Source organism: Lithobates pipiens, unplaced genomic scaffold, assembly GCF_037356315.1.
Source record: "Lithobates pipiens isolate NorthernLeopardFrog02 unplaced genomic scaffold, aLitPip1_a1.2 Scaffold_1, whole genome shotgun sequence".
Lineage (NCBI taxonomy): Eukaryota > Metazoa > Chordata > Amphibia > Anura > Ranidae > Lithobates > Lithobates pipiens.
Window position 1 is genome coordinate 132,286,194 of NW_027507685.1, and position 18,588 is coordinate 132,304,781.

The 18,588-nt window shown below is 46.1% G+C and overlaps 1 protein-coding gene across 1 annotated transcript in view; it reads left to right on the forward strand.

The window, feature by feature from the left end:
- The first annotated feature begins 8,913 nt into the window (after positions 1-8,913).
- The window catches only part of FBXW5 (F-box and WD repeat domain containing 5), a 79,640-nt gene continuing 69,965 nt past the window's right edge, over positions 8,914-18,588 (forward strand). Inside the window, exons 1-2 of the mRNA XM_077476920.1 lie at positions 8,914-9,003; positions 15,690-15,918. Coding sequence (XP_077333046.1) covers positions 15,726-15,918 — 193 coding nt within the window. The 5' untranslated portion in view covers positions 8,914-9,003; positions 15,690-15,725. The remainder of the gene's footprint in view (positions 9,004-15,689; positions 15,919-18,588) is intronic.

The following is an 18,588-nucleotide window of genomic DNA, read 5'->3' on the forward strand; positions in this document are numbered from 1 at the left end:
GAAAGGAGTGCCGGGCCAGTGTGGCTCTTGGCTTCAAGGCACAACAGACACAGAACGGCATGGCAACGTCTCACCTGGCATGTCGAATAGGTTCTGGGGAGCTTGGGCGGCGCAGTGAAAGAGACGCTAGCAGCGGAAAAGGAGGAGTCAGCTGAGGGGGAGAGGGAGGAGGATGGAGTAGGAGGAGGAGGAGAAGAGCCAGGCCTGCATGCAATCCGTGGCGGTAAAACCAAAGCTACACGGTTGCCACGGGTTACATGCTTGACGGCCATCAGAAGGTTCACCCAGTGGGCAGTAAAAGAGATATACCTTCCCTGCCCGTGTTTGCTAGACCACGTGTCTGTGGTCAGATGTATCTTGGCACCGACACTGTGTGCCAGAGATACATTCACTTGCCGCTGAACATGGCCATATAGCTCTGGGATGCCCTTCTGTGAGAAATACTTACTTCCTGGGACCTTCCATTGTGGTGTTCCAATGGCCACAAATTTGCAAAAGGCCTCCGAGTCCACCAGTTTATATGGCAGTAGTTGGCGGGCTATGAGTTCTGACAAGCCAGTCGTCAACCGTTGGGCAAGAGGGTTATCCGGCGTCATCATTTTTTTACGCTCGAACATTAGGCTCACGGAAGCCTGCCTTTTTGCAGAAAAATGTGAGCTTGGCGTGATGGAAGGTGGAGTGGAGGACAATTGTGAGGAGAGAGGAGAAGGAGAAGTAGAAGACGAGGCTGGGCGGTGAAAGCCTGGAGTGTGGCTTTGTGTGTTCCGTTGCTCCCACTGGGCTTGGTGATGGCTGCTCATGTGCCTTCTTAAGGCGGTCGTCCCTAGGTGAGTGTTGGGCTTACCGCGACTAATGCGCTGACTGCAAAGATTGCAGATGGCAACGCTATTGTCAGCAGCGGACACGTTAAAAAAAGCCCACACTGCGGAGCCATGTGCCGTACATGGTCGATGACTCGCTCCTGATACATTTGCAGTCTGCTTTGTCCCTCCTGTGCAATGTAAGTTATTCCTGCTTCTCCTCCCTATCTGCTGGTCCATATCTCCCTCTGAACTCCCCTCCTCTTCCTCTCTTGTGGGCACCCACGTGACATCACTAGACACGTCATCATCGACGTCACCTTCCCCACCACTATAAGTAGAGATCTCGGAGTAGGCAGCAACACCGGGGACCAACCTCCTCCTTGGGCTGATCTGGGTACTGTCGTCAGACTGCTGAGTGGCGTTTGTTGCTACCTCCTCTTCCTGATCCAATATCAAGAGTGGCTGCGCATCAGAAATGTCTTGATATGGATCGGAAAATAATTCCTGTGACTCAAGCGGAAGGTATGTGGTGGTGGTGGTGTTGTTGGTGGTAGTGTCTTTGGGGGTGCACATAGCAGAGAGTGAAGAAGAGGGTGCAGATCCAGAGGATGAGGAGGGTGCAGAAGAGTAAGGCTGAGTGAGCCACTCAACCAAGTCTGGTGCGTCCTTTAAATGAATTGAACGCACCTTCTGCAACTTCCTACTTTGGCTCAAGCCTGTTGCTCCTGCCCTACCACCCCTGCGGAAGGGCCTGCCTCTTCCTCTGCCTGTCTTTTTTTAAATGACCCTGTGACAAAACTCTCAGTCCCTATACTGATAAAGGACTGCTGCAGTATAGGGCAGCAGTCAGCAGTAGTGCACCTCAACCCTATGTATTGTGGACCTATACCAGTCCTTACGGAATAGCAGACTGTACCTCACTCAACCCTATGTACTATACTCCTTCATGCTCCCATACCCCTTCGTGCTCCCATACCCCTTTGTGCTCCCATACTCCTTCATACTCCCATACCCCGTCATGCTGCCATACTCCTTCGTGCTACTATACTTCTTTGTGCTACTATACTCCTTCATGCTCCCATACCCCTTCGTGCTCCCATACCTCTTCGTGCTCCCATACCCCCTTCGTGCTTCCATACCTCTTCGTGCTCCCATACTCCTTCGTGCTCCCATACTCCTTCGTGCTCCCACACCCCTTTGTGCTCCCATACTCCTTCATACTCCTATACCCCTTCATGCTGTCATACTCCTTCATACTCCCATACCCCTTCATGCTGCCATACTCCTTCATACTCCCATACCCCTTTGTGCTCCCATACCCCTTTGTGCTCCCATACTCCTTTATACTCCCATACCCCTTCATGCTGCCATACTCCTTCGTGCTCCCATACTCCTTCGTGCTCCCATACCCCTTCGTGCTCCCATACCCCCTCGTGCTCCCATACCCCCTTCGTGCTCCCATACCCCCTTCGTGCTCCCATACCTCTTCCCGCTCCCATACCTCTTCCTGCTCCCATACCCCTTTGTGCTCCCATACCCCTTCGTGCTCCCATACTCCTTTGTGCTCCCATATCCACTTCATGCTCCCATGCTGCTTTATACTCTGATACACCCCCTGCTCCATAGAGAAACATTGAGCATACCTCCCAACATTTTGAGATAGCAATAAGGGACACCTACTAGCAAACATATGGGAGGCATAGGACACGCCCCCTGCCACACACCCTTAAAGGAAAATGAACCAAAAACAAAAGGTTAATTAGTCACGAAACGCGTCGAGCTATAGATGCTACAATCATGGTACATACATCCAGTTGTTTGAACCAACAATGCTGCTACCTTATGTTTACGGTCAGTGGCTATTTTATCACTATTGTAATTCCAGTAATGTATTGTATTGTATGTTGTATTTATGGAATAAAATTAATTTTGATAACCTTTAGTGCCTCCTTGCTCTCCAGCTGCATGCTTCACTCAAAGTCCTAAACCCTATCTCTCTTTTTGCTGCGCAAAAGCCGGAATGGAGGTACCTCTGATTTCTACTTCAGAGGCCTCATTTAAAGTCCCAAACTCTTTTCTTTTTCATTAATTATCAAGGATGGAAGCATGTATGCAGGGACAGCAATTTTTGGAGACCCCTACTCTTTTCCCTTGCATACTCATGGGTCAAGATAAATAAGATAGGCAGTCATTAACATGTTATATACAGATATGCAGCATGCACTCATGCATTCATGGCACAGTGTTTCTTGGCGTGTGGTCTGAGTGGATTGCTTGGTGCGGCTGTGGTTGGTCATACCTTGGGAGCTGCAACGTGCACCGGGAGTCCCTCCTTCCCACTCCATTAGTGGGGGGGTCGGATGGGCTATCCGCTGCACATTGACCCCACGCCCCCAGGCCCTGGGTGCATGACGTCGATCAGACGTCGGTGCGCTGGCTTCCTGGGTTTTACATCCGGCGTTTTGGATGAATGAGTGTGATGGACGAACTTCCGACGGGGCGTTTCGCGAACGCGGCCGATAGTTCGCGAACTGTAACGTTCGCGGCGGGCCCCATTGACTTCAATGGGAGGCGAACTTTGCAAACCTACAGGTCAAATTTGCAGCCACAAAATAATTACTAGCTGTGCAAACATAGTCCCACCACATGACCAATGACATAACACATGTATGAGGTGAATCTGGGATCGACAACTACAAGCATTCTTTTTTTATATGTGAAATTGTTGTGACAATTCAGGACTGTGGAGCGCATGAAGGCAATGGAGGAGAGGGAAGGTCAGGGTAGGCAAAGAAGAGGGTGCAGGAGATGATCACCAGCAGCGTGACATACAGCAATGACACCTGCAGATGCGCTAAGCAGATTGGCACCGTTGTCACACACCACTTTACCAACTGTCAAATTGAGTGGTGTTAGCCACTGATCTGCCTGTGAACGCAAAGCTGAAAGGAGTGCCGGGCCAGTGTGGCTCTTGGCTTCCAGGCACAACAGACGCAGAACGGCATGGCAACGTCTCACCTGGCATGTCGAATAGGTTCTGGGGAGCTTGGGCGGCGCAGTGAAAGAGACGCTAGCAGCGGAAAAGGAGGAGTCAGCTGAGGAGGAGAGGGAGGAGGATGGAGTAGGAGGAGGAGGAGAAGAGCCAGGCCTGCATGCAATCCGTGGCGGTAAAACCAAAGCTACACGGTTGCCACGGGTTACATGCTTGACGGCCATCAGAAGGTTCACCCAGTGGGCAGTAAAAGAGATATACCTTCCCTGCCCGTGTTTGCTAGACCACGTGTCTGTGGTCAGATGTATCTTGGCACCGACACTGTGTGCCAGAGATACATTCACTTGCCGCTGAACATGGCCATATAGCTCTGGGATGCCCTTCTGTGAGAAATACTTACTTCCTGGGACCTTCCATTGTGGTGTTCCAATGGCCACAAATTTGCAAAAGGCCTCCGAGTCCACCAGTTTATATGGCAGTAGTTGGCGGGCTATGAGTTCTGACAAGCCAGTCGTCAACCGTTGGGCAAGAGGGTTATCCGGCGTCATCATTTTTTTACGCTCGAACATTAGGCTCACGGAAGCCTGCCTTTTTGCAGAAAAATGTGAGCTTGGCGTGATGGAAGGTGGAGTGGAGGACAATTGTGAGGAGAGAGGAGAAGGAGAAGTAGAAGACGAGGCTGGGCGGTGAAAGCCTGGAGTGTGGCTTTGTGTGTTCCGTTGCTCCCACTGGGCTTGGTGATGGCTGCTTATGTGCCTTCTTAAGGCGGTCGTCCCTAGGTGAGTGTTGGGCTTACCGCGACTAATGCGCTGACTGCAAAGATTGCAGATGGCAACGCTATTGTCAGCAGCGGACACGTTAAAAAAAGCCCACACTGCGGAGCCATGTGCCGTACATGGTCGATGACTCGCTCCTGATACATTTGCAGTCTGCTTTGTCCCTCCTGTGCAATGTAAGTTATTCCTGCTTCTCCTCCCTATCTGCTGGTCCATATCTCCCTCTGAACTCCCCTCCTCTTCCTCTCTTGTGGGCACCCACGTGACATCACTAGACACGTCATCATCGACGTCACCTTCCCCACCGCTATAAGTAGAGATCTCGGAGTAGGCAGCAACACCGGGGACCAACCTCCTCCTTGGGCTGATCTGGGTACTGTCGTCAGACTGCTGAGTGGCGTTTGTTGCTACCTCCTCTTCCTGATCCAATATCAAGAGTGGCTGCGCATCAGAAATGTCTTGATATGGATCGGAAAATAATTCCTGTGACTCAAGCGGAAGGTATGTGGTGGTGGTGGTGTTGTTGGTGGTAGTGTCTTTGGGGGTGCACATAGCAGAGAGTGAAGAAGAGGGTGCAGATCGAGAGGATGAGGAGGGTGCAGAAGAGTAAGGCTGAGTGAGCCACTCAACCAAGTCTGGTGCGTCCTTTAAATGAATTGAACGCACCTTCTGCAACTTCCTACTTTGGCTCAAGCCTGTTGCTCCTGCCCTACCACCCCTGCGGAAGGGCCTGCCTCTTCCTCTGCCTGTCTTTTTTTAAATGACCCTGTGACAAAACTCTCAGTCCCTATACTGATAAAGGACTGCTGCAGTATAGGGCAGCAGTCAGCAGTAGTGCACCTCAACCCTATGTATTGTGGACCTATACCAGTCCTTACGGAATAGCAGACTGTACCTCACTCAACCCTATGTACTGTAGTACCCTATACCTTACCAGTCCTTATAAGGACCTTTGTGGAACAAGTAGGTTGTGAATGATTAGCAGACTGTACCTCAGTCCCTATACTGATAAAGGACTACTGCAGCAGAAGGGCAGCAGTCAACAGTAGTGCACCTGAACCCTATGTATTGTGGACCTATACCAGTCCTTAAGGAATAGCAGACTGTACCTCACTCAACCCTATGTACTGTAGTACCCTATACCTTACCAGTCCTTATAAGGACCTTTGTGGAACAAGTAGGTTGTGAATGATTAGCAGACTGTACCTCAGTCCCTATACTGATAAAGGACTACTGCAGCAGAAGGGCAGCAGTCAACAGTAGTGCACCTGAACCCTATGTATTGTGGACCTATACCAGTCCTTAAGGAATAGCAGACTGTACCTCACTCAACCCTATGTACTGTAGTACCCTATACCTTACCAGTCCTTATAAGGACCTTTGTGGAACAAGTAGGTTGTGAATGATTAGCAGACTGTACCTCAGTCCCTATACTGATAAAGGACTACTGCAGCAGAAGGGCAGCAGTCAGCAGTAGTGCACCTCAACCCTATGTATTGTGGACCTATACCAGTCCTTAAGGAATAGCAGACTGTACCTCACTCAACCCTATGTACTGCAGTACCCTAGACCTTACCAGTCCTTATAAGGACCTTTGTGGAACAAGTAAGTTGTGAATGATTAGCAGACTGTACCTCAGTCCCTATACTGATAAAGGACTACTGCAGCAGAAGGACAGCAGTCAAGTATAATATTCTTTCTATATTTGGAAGAAAGAATATTATACGTGTACAAGCCTATTACCATACCAGTCCTGAAAAGAACCTTTGTGGACCTAATAGTAACGGCTACTGATTAAACTGACTGTCCCTCACTGCCTCACACACAGCTTCCTGCCTGTCCCTATTTAAACTGACAAAACAGAGGCTGCTGGAACAATAACTTGAATAGCACTTTTGTGGACCTAATAGTAACAGCTAATGATTAAACTGACTGTCCCGGCAGCACACAGCGTCCTGTCCCTCTCTCTACAATGACAAAAGACAGGCTGCTGCAAAAATCAGTAGCACAGCAGTGCCTCAAACCTATATCCTGAACTACACCTTACACCTATACCAGTCCTGAAAAGAACTTTTGTGGACCAAATAGCTAGCGATTTGGGTCACTGCAGTCTCTCCCTGCTCCACTCAGCAACCTCTCCCTATAGTGACAGAAGAAAGAATGTAAAATGGCCGCCGGATCGGGTCTATTTATAAGTTAGGGGGAATGTCCAAGTGTCCATGTGCTGTAATGTCTCAATTGGCTGTCCTGTACCCCATGATGGATGTGTCATCATAGGTAAAAGTTCTTTTACGCAGTAAACACGGAAGTCCAATCTACATCCAAAACGTCACGTTGTGTAGTGCAGAGGGAAACCGCTATTAAGATCTTGATGTTTTGGTACAGGACCCCAGACTTGCTGCATGCTCGCAACCCAGCCATCTCCAATATTTGCTGGAGATGCGGCGAGTCTGTAGGTTCTCATTTCCATATATTTTGGGAATGCCCCTTTATTAGCCCTTATTGGACTAAAATTCAGGATCTTTTACAAAAGGTACTAATGACACCTATCCCTCTGAATCCCATGCACTTCCTTCTAGGCCTTCCTTTTCCGAGACTGTCTAAACCCTCGCGCAACCTGATGTCCTTTATCCTTCTGGCCGCTAAGAGAGCAATTCCTAGACATTGGCTATCCACCATTCCCCCCACATTCCATCTTTTTCTTTCCATAATGGCAGATATACGTAGGATGGAACACTTGACTGCTAAAACGGAAGATACACTTCCCTCTTTTTATAAAATATGGAAGAAATGGGACGACTCTGAGTTCCCCCTTGAGTCTGCTAACCCTTAAACCTCCTGATTCCCATGATGCAAACGTCTGATTAAGTTGTACCTTGCTATCTTTTTCTTTCTTTTTTTTCTGTATTGTTGTTATACGTAACTATATATCCTCTTCCGCTTTCATTTATCACATGATATGGTATGCTAATTGTACTTGAATGATCCATGGTTGGAAGATGCTTACTTTATGAACATACCTGTATGTACGCTCAATTTCGTACGTTTCTATATACATGGCTTTGTATTATCGAAAGTTGAAATGCTTTTTCTTTATACTGTATTGTACCTTTTTCTTTTTTTGGAAAAAACTTTATAAATAAACAATTTAAAAAAAAAACACGGAAGTCCGCCGGGCGAACAGCGGCAAAAGTCCCCTGATCGGGCGGACGGCGAACAGCCGAAATTTGCCACAAAACGACCGCCGGGCGAACCGTTCGGCCATCCCTAGTTGCAACCAAAAAATAAAAAGTTGCTTAAAATTCTTAAAAAATAAAAAAATAATTGGCAAAAAAATAATTTTTTACTCACCTCTAAAAACCTGTTGCTAGGGGGTCCCTCATAGTCTGCCTTCTTCCTTGCCCGGGCTGGTGACTTCCCCTCACGCCGCACATTCTGCGGCGCCATGCCCACAGCATGCATGACAGCACCGCGAGCGGAGCGGGGAACGAGGGGGGGGGGGGCTTCGTTCCCCCACATTGCTGGACCCTGGGACAGGTAAGTGTCCGATTATTAAAAGTCAGCAGCTGCAGTATTTGTAGCTGCTGACTTTTAATTTTTTTTTTTTTAGGGGGTACCCCACTTTAAACCCACAAGGGCTTTTTTTTTTTACCACTACTATTTCTTTATATCGGCTATTAAAATGTACAAACGCGGAAATTTAGAAATGAGATGAAACGTTTAGCGCTGGGAAACACTTTTTGATAGCTAAAAGGTGCATTTTATATACAACTATACAGATTAGACCAAAATGAGGGACAAATGAGGAGGAAAGAGGGACAGATGGAAATTGCACCAAATCAGGGACAGTCCCTCAAAATCGGTGACAGTTTGGAGCTATGCATTGATAGGGACCACCTGAAAAACGAAACGAACATGTGAGCCCAATCAGAATGTTCGTGTGAATGGGGCCATACCCCTTCATGCTCTCATACCCCTTCATTACCTTCCCACTGTTTGCACACTCATTTCATCGTATATTACTGTGCGTGGCACTTTATTACCGAGTTTGTTTTTCTGGGGGGGGGGGGGGGGGTATTCTGATGTTTGTAATTCCCTGAAATGCAGAAGAGAACTGATGGAGGACAGTATTCGACAAGACACCGGGATTCATCCGCTTTATTAAAAAATATTCTCCACAGCAATACAATCTCGTTTTGGTGCAGTATTCCCTCTCGACCTGCTGGTGGCAACAGCCTACAGAAGTCTGCAGGGCTGTGCTCAGCGTACCGCACAGCCAATGCTCAGCTCCGTGCCCATATATGTCATTTTACGACTCTCCACCCCCTTCACAGAAACCGGACGTAACCATAGAGAGAGAGGACAGGGCGGGGCGGAGCGGCCGGGGTCATAGAGAAGGAGCAAGGAGAGGTGGGACGATCCGGAAGTGGAGGTGAGAGCTGAGTACGGTGCTGGAGGTTCCAGAATTACCGGGACGGGAGGGGAGATAACAGTCCAATACAACAAGTGGGGAGGGGTACTGCTCCCTGTGTGCACACTGCCACAGAGCATTTATTGATACCACTACAGAACATTCACTGACTTCAGTACTGTACACTGACATCGCTACAGAACATTCACTGACATCAGTACTGTACACTGACATCACTACAGAACATTCACTGACATCAGTACTGTACACTGACATCACTACAGAACATTCACTGACACCGCTACTGTGCACAGACACCACTACAGAACATTCACTGACACCGCTACTGTACACTGAAACCACTACAGAACATTCACTGACACCACTACAGAACATTCACTGACACCACTACTGTACGTTGGCATCACTACAGAACATTCACTGATACCAATACAGAACATTCACTGACATCACTACAGAATGTTCCCTGACGCCACTACAGAAAATTCACTGACACTACTACAAAACATTCACTGACACCACTACTGTACATTGACATCACTACAGAACATTCACTGACATCACTACAGAATGTTCCCTGACGCCACTTCTCTACACTGACACCACTACTGTACACTGACATGACTACAGAACATTCTCTGACATCACTACTGTACACTGACACCACTACAGAACATACACTGATATCACTAAAGAACATTCACTGACACTATACACTGACATCACTACAGAATAGACACTACCATCACTACAGAACATTCACTGACACCACTACAGAACATTCGCTGACATTACTACTGTACATTGATACCACTACATAACATTCACTGACACCTCTTCTGCACACTGACACCACTACTGTACATTGACATCACTATAGAACATTCACTGACCTCACTACAGAACATTCACTGACATCACTACAGAATGTTCCCTGCCGCCACTTCTGCACACTGACACCAATACTGTACACTGACCTCACTACAGAACATATACTGACATCACTACTGTACACTGACACCACTACTGTACTCTGACATCACTACAGAACATTCACTGACATTGCTACTGTACATTGACACCACTACAGAACATTCACTAACATCACTAGTGTACACTGACACCACTACAGAACATATACTGACATCACTACAGAACATTCACTGACACCACTTCTGTACACTGACATCACTACAGAACTTTCACTGACCCCACTACAAAACATTCACTGACATTACTACTGTACATTGACACCACTACAAAACATTCACTGACACCACTACAGTACATTCACTGACATCACTACTGTACACTGACATCACTACAGAACATTCACTGACGCCACTACTGTACACTGACATCACTACAGAACATTCACTGACGCCACTACTGTACACTGACACCACTACTGTACACTGACATCACTACAGAAAATTCACTGACATCACTACTGTACACTAGCGCCACTACAGAACATTCACTGACATCACTACAGAACATTCACTGACACCACTACAGAATCTACAGTACGTTCACTGTTACCAATACAGAACATTCACTGACATCACTACACAATGTTCCCTGACGCCACTTCTGTACACTGACATCACTACAGAACATAAACTGACATCACTACTGTAGACTGACATCACTACAGCACATTTACTGACATCACTACTGTACACTGACATCACTACAGAAGATTCACTGACACCACTACTGTACACTGACATCACTACAGAACATTCACTGACACCACTAGAAAACATTAACTGACATTACTACTGTACATTGACACCACTACAGAACATTCACTGACATCACTACTGTACACTGACGCCACTACTGTACACTGACATCACTACAGAATGTTCCCTGACACCACTACAGAACATACACTGACATCAATACTGTACACTGACACCACTACAGAACATACACTGACATCACTACTGTACACTGACACCACTACAGAACATTCACTGACATTACTACCGTACAATGACACCACTACTGTACAATGACGCCACTACAGAACATACACTGACATCACTACAGAATGTTCCCTGACGCCACTACTGTACACTGACACCACTACAGAACATTCACTGACACCACTACAGAATGTTCCCTGATGCTACTACTGTACACTGACACTACAAAATGTAACTGGCTGTAGAGTGTCCATTAACCCTAAGAGCTCATTTACATTTGCTTTGGCTTCAACGCACATTATCGGCTAGTTTACACTTGCTCCAAAACAAGGCTTCGGACAGACTTTGTTAAAGTTCTCTGAACGCTAGTCAAAGATCCTGTCACTAAATAAAATGCTTAGCATAAAGTCCTGTTTACACCTTGCTTTTGCTTTGCTTCGGGTTTGCTTTACAATTATACCACATGTAGCTTTAGTGGTGCTTCAAAGGAGGTATGTCTTAGTGAGTGGGCACTGCCCAGGGGCCCAAGCTGCATTGGGGGCTGCAGGTTTGGAAACGTACTGCTTTCAAGCCAATCTGGTTAGCAGGAGCATCGGCGGTGTAGACCATTGTTCCCAATTTTGACTGACAGTCTACTGACTGGAATGGTACCAGGTGATTGGAGAAAAGCCAATGTAGCACCAATATTTAACCACTTCAATACAGGGCATTTTCATCCCCTTCCTGCCCAGGCCAATTTTCAGTTTTCAGCACTGTGAATGACAATTGTGCGGTCACGCAACACTGTACCCAAATGAATGAATTTTTATCATTTTATTCCACCACAAATGGAGCTTTCTTTTGGTGGTATTTGATCATCTCTGCGGTTTTTACTCCTTATGCTATAAACAAAAGAAGAGTGACAAGTTTGAAAAAAGCACAATATTTTTAACTTTTTGATATAATAAATATCCAAATAAAAAAAAAAAAAAAAGTTTTTCTCAGTTTAGGCTGATATGTATTCTATATATTTTTGGTTAAAAAATAAATCTCAATAAGCGATTGGACGGGTGATCTGTCTATCAAAGTGCCCGGACACGGGGGAGGGGCTGTATGTGACGGCGCGCGACGGGGAACACACAGCTATTGAAATTAAAGCTGTGATGTTCCCAGCGCTCTATTCAACCAGGCGGCGGAGGCGGCTCTCCTCTCTCTTCCCTGCACTGGGGGCATCACTGGCGGCACCACTGGGGCCATCACTGGCTGCACTTATCTCTTGTACCATGTCGCCAGTCTCTGACCATCTCCTGCACCATGTCGCCAGTCTCTGACCACCTCCTGCACCATGTCGCCAGTCTCTGACCACCTCCTGTACCATGTCGCCAGTCTCTGACCACCTCCTGTACCACGTCGCCAGTCTCTGACCACCTCCTGCACCATGTCGCCAGTCTCTGACCACCTCCTGCACCATGTCGCCAGTCTCTGACCACCTCCTGTACCATGTCGCCAGTCTCTGACCACCTCCTGTACCATGTCGCCAGTCTCTGACCACCTCCTGTACCATGTCACCAGTCTCTGACCACCTCCTGTACCATGTCGCCAGTCTCTGACCACCTCCTGTACCATGTCGCCAGTCTCTGACCACCTCCTCTACCATGTCGCCAGTCTCTGACCACCTCCTTATACCATCCAATTTTGTCAATATAGCTCCCTATACTATCAAATCCTGTCACTACAGCTCTCTATACTATCCAATCCTGTCACTATAGCTCCTTATACTATCCAATTCTGTCACTATAGCTCCCTATACTATCCAATCCTGTCACTATACCTCCCTATACTATCCAATCCTGTCACTATACCTCCCTATACTATCCAATCCTGTCACTATACCTCCCTATACTATCCAATCCTGTCACTATACCTCCCTATACTATCCAATCCTGTCACTATACCTCCCAATACTATCCAATCCTGTCACTATAGCTCCCCATACTATCCAATCCTGTCACTATATAGCTCCCCATACTATCCAATCCTGTCACTATAGCTCCCCATACTATCCAATCCTGTCACTATAGCTCCCCATACTATCCAATCCTGTCACTATAGCTCCCCATACTATCCAATCCTGTCACTATAGCTCCCAATACTATCCAATCCTGTCACTATAGCTCCCCATACTATCCAATCCTGTCACTATACCTCCCTACGCTATACAATCCCGTCACTATAGCTCCCGATACTATCCAATCCTGTCACTATAGCTCCCAATACTATCCAATCCTGTCACTATAGCTCCCAATACTATCCAAGCCAGTCACTATAGCTCCCTATACTATCCAAACCTGTCACTATACTATCCGATCCATCACTATACCTCCCTATACAATACAATCCTGTCGCTATACTACCCAATCCTGTCGCTATACCTCCCTATACTACCTAAACCTGACATAACTACAGCTGATACTGTACACTCCTGACCTCCCCTTTACGGTGTTCTCCAACCCCCCCCCCCCCGTATTGTGCCCTCCCTCCCCCACCCCCCATACTGTGTACAGTCATACATAAATACAGGCATTTATGAAAGGGGGGGGGGGGGGGTAGGGCAGTCTGTACAGGGAGGGAGATAGTTTCAAAAGGGAGTGGGAGCAGTGTGTACAGGGAAAATGTCAGTGTATAGGGGGTTAATTTAATTTGAGATAATTCCCTAGTTGGCTGTATTTGTTGTTTCTACTCAGAATAAAAAGCCATGCCCAATATGTAGCATTATTTTGCTACACCCACTCCATGCCACACGTGCACAGCGAGTCATAGGTCACCATCTCCCTGGTAGAGGTCCTAGAGCATTACTTTGCCCGGGGGCCCATAATGTTATTAAGATGGCCCTGCTTCAAAGCCTCCATAGAAGTCTATGGCAAAGCTTGCTTGAAGCCCCACCGAAGCCTCATCAAAGCACCAGACAAAAGCAGATGTAAACAGGACTGTAAGCTAACCATTTTATTTAGTGACAGGAGCTTTGGCTGGCATTCAGAGCTTTAACAAAGTGTGTCTGAAGCCATGTTTTTAAGCAAGTGTAAACTAGCCATTAAGTTTATAACTGAATCCACAACTGTACACTTCATTATATGCACCACATAACACTGTGTGGTTGGTGTGCACAGTATATACTGACACTGATGGGCAATCACAGTATACATTGATAGAAATCAGTGCGCACAGTATATAATGACACTGATGGGAACGCACAGTATACACTGATAGAAATCGGTGCACACAGTATATATTGATGGGAGCGAACAGCATACACTGGTGTAAAACGGTGCACACAGTATATACTGACACTGATGTGAGGCGCTCAGTATACATTTATATAAATTGTCACGCACAGTATATACTGACACTGATGGGAACGCTGAGTATACACTGATATAAATCGGAGCACGCGGTATATGACACTGATGGGGAGCGCACAGTATACACTGATATAAATTGGTGCACACAGTATATACTGACACTAACGGGAGCTCACAGTTTACACTGATATAAATTGGTGTGCACGGTATATACTGACACTGATGGGAATGCACAGTATACACTGATATAAATTGGTGCGCACAGTATACACTTACACTAATGGGAACGCACAGTATACATACTGATATAAATCTGTGCGCACAGTATATATTGACACTGAAGGGAGTGCACAGTATATACTGATATAAATCAATACACACAGTATATACTGACACTGATGGGAGCGCACAGTATACACTGATGCAAATCGGTCTGCGCCATATACACTGACACGAGTCGGTGCGCATGGTATATGCTGACACTGATTGGTGCACACTTTATACGCTGACCATGATTGGTACGCCTTTATATACTGACCTGAATTGGTGCACACACTTCAAAATGTAAAACTAAAGTAGAAGAACATGAACATGTTATAATGTTATGGCCTTCAGTCCTTTGTGTATTTATGAGCAAATATCCCATTTATTGTAAACAGTACAATCACCTCGCTGCTGAAATAAATGTTCTATTTGTGGTATATGCTTCTACACTGTTCTTCTGTTTACAATACCACCAGAGTACCCCTGGGTGAAGGAAATATGCCGGTAGTTGTACGTAGGCTGAGTCATTTCAGTGTAAGAGCCCATAATGTCTTTTTTACACAGAAGTGTACCGGTCTACCAATGGCAAATGCCTTGTTGGCTCATTGATGTGAATGTGTGGAGGAGTGTCATCATGCTGATTACATCATTCCCCGGGATCATCCACTGTTTTCTGTGCTTCTTGGGTTCCCTATTCCCTGTCCTCTCATCTCCTGCTCTCAGTATGCTTTTCTCCGTTTTTTTTGTTTGTTTTTGCCCCCCAGATGATGGAAAAAACAAAACCCCCTTTAAGTGGAACATGTGCTTCAACCTCCCCCCCCCCCCCCCCCCCACAGCAGAACAAACTCATATTTCCTTATTTCCCATAGCTCCATTCACCTGCTAGAAGCTGCCCTGTGTACATTAGAAGTTACTCACATCATAATTGACATGGTACACAGGAGTGAGTCGTGGTTCCCCATGCAGGGCAGCAGCTGAATGAAGTGGTGGAGGGACTGAAAGAAAGGGGTGTATGTTGCTGGAGAGGGGTGGGGGGAATAACATGAGCCTGTTGCTGTGCTTGGAGAAGACACAGGTTTTCGCCAAAAAATGACTTAATTCAGCGTAATATCTTTTTAATCTGTCTTCATGGTATTTTATTTGTTTTTAGCTGTTTTAGGCCCAACAAGAAAGACAGAATGACACAATGGAGTTCGCTGGTCCCTCTATCCTCCCTGACAGCATCCTCTACCAGATATTCCTGAGCTTGGAGCCCACGGATCTGCTCTCAGCCGGGCTGGTGTGCAGGCGCTGGTATGCTGTGTCCCGTGACGACTTCCTTTGGAAGGAACTCTTCTACAGACACTACCATGTGCAGAGGCTCATCCACCGCTACCCAGGTCAGACCCAGGGCTTTACACTGGAATTCTTAGCATTATGTGCAGCATAGAGGGGGACGGCATGTACTGCAGGTTGGAAAATTGTGGGAAGCAAGTTTGGCTCAAGATCCTCTGTATTGGTTCTCATACTATTACCGAAGTAGTATTAAACCCAAATGCAAGCATTTATTGAATTGCAGTTTACCAATTCTGAGATGTAATGGCTACATTAGTTTACTTTTTTTAGACTTTCTCCTATTTTTATCTGGTGATCCGGCTGGTAAGTCTGTTTTTCAAAAGAACATGTCCTGTAGACCGTTGCAGGGAAGAGACAGATCCTTATCCAAAACGGATACTACTGTTTGCTGAAACTGCCTATATGGGGGGATGTTTACTAAAGCACTCAGAATCTGGTGCAGCTGTGCATAGTAGCCAATCATCTTCTAACTATTAGGCTCCATGCACACAGGAGCTCATAAACTGCAGTTTATTGGAGTTTGGGCGTTTTTTTTAAAAGCCCATAAACTCCACTCTATGTTAGCCTATGTGTCCATGCACACATGGACGTTTTTTAGCTTTAATGAGCAGTGGAGTTTATGGGCTTTTCTCGGAACGCCAGAAATTTGCATTCAAAGTGCCGCGTTTTCACCGCCAAAAAACAACAAACGCCGATAAACGCTCATAAACATGCGTTTAGTGTTCGACGTTCTATTTTTTCAATGCATTGTGGGAGTTTGGAATGCACTGTGGGATTTTTGGAGTGTCCTCTGTGTATTTTTATTAAAAACGCCCATAAACGCTAATGCTCATAAACGCTAGTACAAAATGCTGTTAAAAGCAGGTTTTTCAACCAGCGTTTTCTGCCAGCAATCTGGCGTCCAGAAAATGCTTTATTGAGCTTCAGTGTGTATGGAGCCTTAAGCTTTGGCAATAAAACCTGGTTGGTTTCTATGCAGAGCTGCACCAGATTTTGCACCATTAAAGTGATCGTAAGGCTTTGTTTTGTTTTTTTTTGTTTTGTTTTGTTTTTTAAATAACAAACATGTCATACTTACTTCCACTGTGCAGTTTGTTTGGCGTAAAGTGGCCCCAATCCTCGACTTCTGGGGTCCCCCAGCGGCGCTGGTAACTCCTCCCTGCATTGTTTAACCCCCTAGGAGAAGCGCTGTCCTGGGAGGTTACCTTACGGGCGCGCTCCCGAGTCCAGAATTTTCGCCCGAGTCATTGGATGTGATTGACAACAGCGGGAGCCAATGGCTGTGCTGCTATCAATCTATCCAATCAAGCCGAGACAACGGGCAGAAGAGGAAGAGTGTGTCTCTGGGCGTGGGAAATACGGGGCTCGGGTGAGTAAAACAAGGGGGGGGGCTAGGGGGCTGGTCAGTGAAAGAGTTTTTTTTACCTTGATGCATAGGATGCATTAACCAGTTCCCGACTGGCGCACGCCAATGTACGTCATCAGAATGGCACGGGCAGGCATATTGGCGTACAGTCCGGTCGCGGGTTCTGCAGACTTGATCGCCACGGGGATACCCGCGATCGTCTCACGGGGCGGCTGAACGGGGAGATGCCATTGTAAACAGCATCTCACTGTTCTGCCTAGCAACAAGTGACGCTGATCTCTGCTCCATGTGATTGGAGCAGAGATCAGTGTTCACTAACACAAAGCCCAGCCCCCCACAGTTAGTAACACGCCCCTAGAAACACTTAACCCCTACACTGCCACCCCTGGTTAACCCCTTCACTGCCAGTGTCATTTACACAGGAATCAATGCATTTGTATAGCATTGATTGCTGTATAAATGACAGTGGTCCCAAAAATGTGTCAAAAATTTCTGATGTGTCCGCCACAATGTCGCAGTCACAATAAAAATTGCCATTACTAGTAAAAAAAAAAAAAATTTATAAAAATGCCATAAAACTATCCCATATTTTGTAAACGCTATAACTTTTGCGCAAACCCATCAATAATCGCTTATTGCGATTTTTTTTTTTTTTTTTACCAAAAATGTGTAGAATACATATCGGCCTAAACTGAGGGAAAAAAATGTTTTTTTTATGTAATTTTGGGGAATATTTATTATAACAAATGTAAAAAATAATGCGTTTTTTTCAAAATTGTCGCTCTATTTTTGTTTATAGCGCAAAAAATAAAAACCGCAGAGGTGATCAAATACCAACAAAAGAAAGCTCTATTTGTGGGAAAAAAAGGACGTCAATTTTTTTTTAGGAGCTACGCCATACAACTGCACAATTGTCAGTTAAAGCGACGCAGTGCCGAATCGCAAAAGGTCGTCTGGTCTTTGGCCAGCAAAATGGTCCGGGGCTGAAGTGGTTAATAACATCAAAAATATAATGAAAATATGGTCATCATACCAAATATCATTCTTCGGAAGAATAGGGGCAATGAAAATGGTTATACTACCCAAACTCTTATTCTTTTTCAGAGCCCTTCCCCTCGCATTGCCTAAAAACACATTAGATTCTCCAAAGAGAAATCAACAAATTCATTCCAACTAAAGGGAGGTCTAAATATCCCAAATTTATGGATATACTATCTGTCAGCCAGGTTTAATCAACTAGCACAATGGTATGCTCCATCCTCCCAAATCCCCTGGCTCCTGTTCGAAGAACAATCGGTCCACCCATACCACCTACAAGGACTACTTTGGTCCAAGTCTATCTTGCCAC